Below are 5,832 nucleotides of genomic sequence, written 5' to 3'. Positions count from 1 at the left end.
TCGTGACAATGACGTCATGGCGATAGAAAAGAGTGTTGTGCTTTACTACGATTATTTTTGTAATGTTTGTTTTTTATTTATGTTGTTGTAAGTATATATAACGAGTGCAAGATAACACAAGAAAAATATTAAAAAATAAACCTTCCTAGATTATATAAGTAGTCATTTATTGCATAAAAACCAGCAAAAACAAGTCACTGTGTGGTACTCGATAACGACTCTTGGCAGCACTATTTTTTTCGTAGGTATTTTTGTTTATTTTATGCCTTGGCGTACAGGGCACGGGAATGGTTTTGAGGCGTGGCGGTCAAAAGGTTAAGCAAATGGGTGAAGTTTGGATCTACTAAAATACATGCGATATCTTATTTCAGCCCTCCCTATCCGCCTTATATTTCGTGATTCAATGCCCTCTCCCCTTTCGGCCCATACGAGATTAAATGCGACCCCAAGTTGTAGGATTTAAGTGGTTTTTATAGCTCTTCTTGCCATTAACCAAAAATATAGACATGGAATTGTATGCCTTATGGTTATAGCTAATCTTGGAATAAATTGGCTTATAATTAATTCTTTATCTTTGTTTACAAGCATATTTGCAATCTGTAATGCAACATATTCGGCTGAAAAACCTGCAGCAGTACTTTTATCCATTACTGAAAAAAATGAAAAAAAATTAATAGATACACTAATAATTTGATTTACATCATATTTCAAAAAGTAATATTAGTATACTTTACCTGCATGAGCCTCTCCACTACCAGTTAAGGCATTTAATGAAACAGCTGTCTTAACATATCCAGGGCTGACTACTGATACATTAATATTGTGTTGATTCATTTCAGCTCGCAAACTATCCCCAAAAGCCTGTAGAGCATGTTTTGATGCAGCATATGCCGACCGGTCAGGTATGGCTATTAATCCTTGGACTGAGCTGATAAATACAATGTGACCACTTTTTCTTTCAACCATTTTTGGTAAAACAGCTAAAAAATAATTTACATCATTATTTATAATACATTTATGTAGTTGTTCATTTACCAGTTCTAGTTAAATGCTATATTCTTATAATTTTAAATCTTTATATTCTAAAACTGACTACATATATTTTCACAACATTAACCTACTTACATAGAAGATAAGAACAAAGTAGTACTTAATATTAAACTCTTTATTTTCCCAGGATTTACATAAAAACAATGGAATATTATATAATTAATAGCTCAGTTTACTAGTTTTATAAAAATCGTCAAAAAAACTTGGTCTATTTAAAGTTTTAATATTGTAATGAAACTTTAGTTTGTTGGTGCACACTAATTTATGTATGTATGTATGCTTATATAATTATGTAGTAATATGCATATATATACTACATATATTTATGTATGTTATTGTACTCTTACATTCTTCTTCACTTTTTTACATCTACCTAACATTCTTTTCTACACATCTTGGTTGACCGGCAGATAAAGCTATATGAAACTTAAAGTCTGCTCATTATATTTGTAGAATGTATATTTGTGTATTGTTAAAATCGTTATAATTAATTGAGGCATTTAGAGAGCATTAGCCATAAACGTAAATATAGGTGTCAATATTAAGAAAATTATTATTCAACTAAGTGATGCTTTTATTTGTGTCCGGTTACTAAAAAAAGAAAATATAAAGAAGTTTTAAATATTATTATTTTAATGATTTTTTGTTATTATTTTACTGACTTATATTATTGGAGTTTTAATGAACTTATTGACCTATTGACCTTAAATCTGTTCTGTCATTTGTACATACTCCATTTGTAGATATCCTATGTTCATTTATCTTACTAAATAATATTAGGCTGTAAAATTGTTTGTCTTATACTAACCTATATATGTTTGTATATATTTGTTTGTGTCTTGTTTTAGGTGGATCAACAGATTTTAAATTATTCTCTTTCTCTGACATAATTTTGTAATCTCACAAAACCAGCACATTAAGTAGAGTCAATTTCAAAATAACAGAACAAATTCAATTACTCGGACATTGGCAAATCCTAGAGGAATCTAGAATTTAAAAGAAGAAGAAGAAGAAGGATTCTTAACTTTTTTCAAAAATAAATTATAACCTATGTCACCCACGGATAGTGTAGCTTCCCAACAATGAAAGAATATTTCAAATTGGTTCAGTACTTTTGGAGCCTATTCAATGCAGAAAACAAACAATCAAATCTTTCCTCTTTATAATATTAGAGTATAGACATTTTTTATTCTCTAATTACATATTACATATTTAAATTACCTTTTGTCAATCCTACAGATCCTAAATAGTTTGTTAACATGATTTTTTTATCCACATCCAACTTTGTATGAAGAATCGAACCACGATGAGATACTCCACCATTATTAATTAAAATATCAATTTTCCCACAAGTCTCATAAATTTTTCCAATAAATGGCTCTAACTGGTCAAGATTTGACAAATCTAATTCAATTGCAATAGGTTCCTCGGTTGGCAAAGTCTGAAAATTTAAATTTAAATTTTTATGCAACACGATACAGTTAATCCTGCTAAATTGAAAAAGGTTAAGAAAGTCACAAGTTAACATATCAAGTCATGAAACTCAAAGTAATTAAACATTTATAAAATTATTTAAAGAAAATCCTTTTTATTTAAGGTTTTTTCACTAGCCTAGAATAATGATCTAGTTAGAAGTGTATAAGGCATGAACATATATCCCAAAGACATGAAACTCTTTTCTCTGCAAGGGTTTCTTATAATGGTTAATCTTGTTCTTGGAATTCAGTAAGACATCTGGCTTTTCTAAAAATATATTTAGGAACTACTACTCATCAACTAGAGAAAATCAAATACTAGATAAGTTTCTACTGCTCTGCTTTACGTGGTCTATAACCCCATAGCGCAGGTTTGAATCAGGTATTAAAAAATAATAATAAAAAGGTAAAATAAAATCTTAAATTTTCTTATAATCTAGAAATTTAGTGTTAGTGCATATCCAAGTCCATTTTCATTGTTTGTATACCATGTTATTTTTTATATATCAATAAAACTGTTGTTCTAATAATTAAAGCCTTGATTATTTGTTGATAAGATATAACATTAAAATAAATAACATTTTAAAGATATTCCTATATGTAATGGTTAATCTTTTAATTCCTTTGAATTGATTTATCAATTTTGCTGGCTTAACATTACTAATGTATATGTAGGTCATGGCACTCTTTGTAAATGCTATTGAAACTATAAATGATGAACAAAAACTTTGTTTAAATGATGTGTAGGTCTTATAATTATGAAGAAAAATCCACGACAGTATCTATGTATCAGTTACCTATCACCGAAAGCTAATTACTTATCAATGTAAATACAGCGCAGATTATTTGGAAGTTTAAATATTACACTAATAAAAAAAGAATAGTAGATGAATAAATGAATAAAATAATTATAAAGTGTTGGTTACAGATATATAAACAATATCACTATTTGAACATAATTAAGATAATTATTTGAAAATAACAAGCAAAACTTGTTTACTGACATTTGTTGAAGGTTAAATTTTATATTATTATGTGAATTCATCAAACTGTAGTTATAATTAAAAATTATTAGTATTTTGTATTGATTTTAATAACAATAAACTAATTGATTTGATGAAATCTAAGAAAATATTTTATTCCGTATCTTATAGGGAATTTTTAATTCCAATTCTCACTTTTTATCATTAATTAATCCTAATGATTGGGAAACTGGCAACTTTGGATAGGTAGATCTTACTAAAGAATTAAATGGTTTTTGTCAATATTGAGAAATCACTAAACATAGTATTCTAGATCTGGATAACTAATACAATAATCACTGGCCTTGGTAAGACTTTTATGTAAGATCTAACAAATCCCTTTTTTTACTTCAGTATTTGAATTGTATTCTCTCTTTTCCTAGTAAGTTCTTCTTAGTCATCAATTATATAAAACAATTTTAATGTGGGAATTTGGAAATATTTTGCTGAAGAAAACCTAATATATTTGAGGCTTATAAATAATTACATTTTCAATGTTTGAAAGAAATCCCAAATCAACTACCAAATCCATAAAATATTTTATACAGTGTTTTAAAGTGGGTACTTGGTGTACAATGAGATACTTGGGGTTCACTACAACAATATTATTTATTGAATATCATTGCTCAAATGGGGAAGTAAAAGAAAAGAAAAAATCAGAAGATATGTTATCAATGAAATGAAGTTAAAATTAATTAAAAAATAGAATTTTTTCAAAGGTAGGTACTAAAAAACTTATTTAAGGTTTATTTTTTATTTTACCATTTAGCGTAGTAGTATTAGCCGTATAAGAGCAACTACCCCTAAATATGTATGAGTAAATACTGTTTTTTTTTTTATTATTAAATTAACTATAAAAATTGGTGATTCCTATTGGATAGCATAACATATGGGATAAATAAAATGATAACGAGACAACTGGCAATAACATTTTATAAAAAAAAACTAATTCACTTAATACTAAAAGTCAAATAGCAATATTTTTACTTTTGGTGGGTTTACTACTATTCCTTTTATCCTAAAGTACAATCTATATTTGAGCTGAAATTATTTTTTATTTATTAGTCAAAGTTAATTTCTATTTTTTAATAAGTATTGCTAAATGTTTTTTATCTGCATAATTAGTACTCTTTAAGAGACTGCAAGACTGATTTTTTTTTTTCTATTGAAAAATTAAATAATTAAGAAAAGGGCTTGTATTTATAAACTGTCATTACGATATAAGTTAATACAATAAACCCGACTCACAATTTTTTTGGATAACAGTTCTTCCTTTACTCTATTTAATTCATCTATTCTCCTTGATGCCAATATTACTTTACAACCATTTTCGTACAAAATATGTGCTAGGGCTTCCCCTATTCCTGAACTTGCACCAGTCACAACCACAACCTGAAAACATAAGTTACCTTAACGTAATAAATGCGAACATTTATATCGGCATAGCCAAAACTAATATAAATATATTTTAAAGTACTTTAATTCCATATATTTTTTTTTTATTACCTTTCCTTGTAAAGCATTACGTCTTTTATCATTTCTATTTATGGTACACAAACGGAACATAGTAAAAATAATTGATAAAGGCAATCCAAAGTATTTGAGATACCAATTTAATGAGCCAGCTGTGATGGTGAACATTGTATGTGTATGTAGGTTTTACTTAAACGTATATAAAGAGTGTATGTACATATATATACAATATACAAGAATATTAAAGGTCACAAGTGTACTTATTTATGCAAACATGCAATCATGTACCTACACTAACGACTACACTTTACAACGTTTAAAAGACGACCAAAAGACCACAGCAGTGTGACCAGATTTCATTTAACGAATCTACTGCTTGTAGAGGTTAAAAACTACTAAATTCTACCAAAAGAGAACGAGAAATTACTAAAAATCTATTACATAATGCAATGGGTATGTATTTATTTGTGTATTTATTTATTTATTAATTACTTTATTTAAATTTTTAATTTTTAATTATTATATTATAACATAGTAAAATCTAGAGAAATATAAGTATTCTTAAATTGTAATCGAGTTATAATTTTTCTTTTTATGTTGGGTAACATTGTCATAAAGCTGTTTTGAGTCCAATAATATGATTTAAAAGCCCTATTTTTATTGATTTTGTTTCAACTTTCACTCGCAATTGATAACTGTGCGAACCTTCGGTACCTATGAAAGACAGATTAGATCGGCTTGTTTAATAAGAGGCCAATATAAAATGCCTGCGGGAATTACCATATAAGTATAGTTCAACTTAGGTACAAATA

At 27.5% G+C, this 5,832-nt stretch overlaps 1 protein-coding gene across 1 annotated transcript; it reads right to left on the bottom strand.

Annotated features, from left to right (window-relative positions):
* Nucleotides 1–314: 314 nt before the first annotated feature.
* On the bottom strand, nt 315–5,359 carry LOC123654019 (dehydrogenase/reductase SDR family protein 7-like). Its single transcript, XM_045589980.1, has 5 exons — nt 5,054–5,359; nt 4,796–4,939; nt 2,272–2,491; nt 735–980; nt 315–650 (listed from the first exon to the last, which is right to left on the bottom strand). Exons 1-5 carry the CDS (start codon nt 5,186–5,188, stop codon nt 460–462), a joined length of 936 nt encoding a protein of 311 aa, XP_045445936.1. The 5' UTR covers nt 5,189–5,359; the 3' UTR covers nt 315–459.
* Nucleotides 5,360–5,832: the final 473 nt, after the last annotated feature.

Source organism: Melitaea cinxia, chromosome 5 (assembly GCF_905220565.1).
Source record: "Melitaea cinxia chromosome 5, ilMelCinx1.1, whole genome shotgun sequence".
NCBI classification, from domain to species: Eukaryota; Metazoa; Arthropoda; class Insecta; order Lepidoptera; family Nymphalidae; genus Melitaea; species Melitaea cinxia.
Note: the sequence above shows the minus strand (reverse complement) of the source record. Positions and strands in the feature narration are given on the sequence as shown.

Coding starts and splice junctions, on each gene's coding strand:
- LOC123654019 (XM_045589980.1), bottom strand. CDS start 5,188: ATGTTCACCATCACAGCTGGCTCATTAAATTGGTATCTCAAATACTTT. Junction 2,492..4,795: donor AACTGTTATCCAAAAAAATT/GTGAGTCGGGTT, acceptor TTAAATTTTCAG/ACTTTGCCAACCGAGGAACC. Junction 981..2,271: donor ATCTGTAGGATTGACAAAAG/GTAATTTAAATA, acceptor ATTATTTTTTAG/CTGTTTTACCAAAAATGGTT.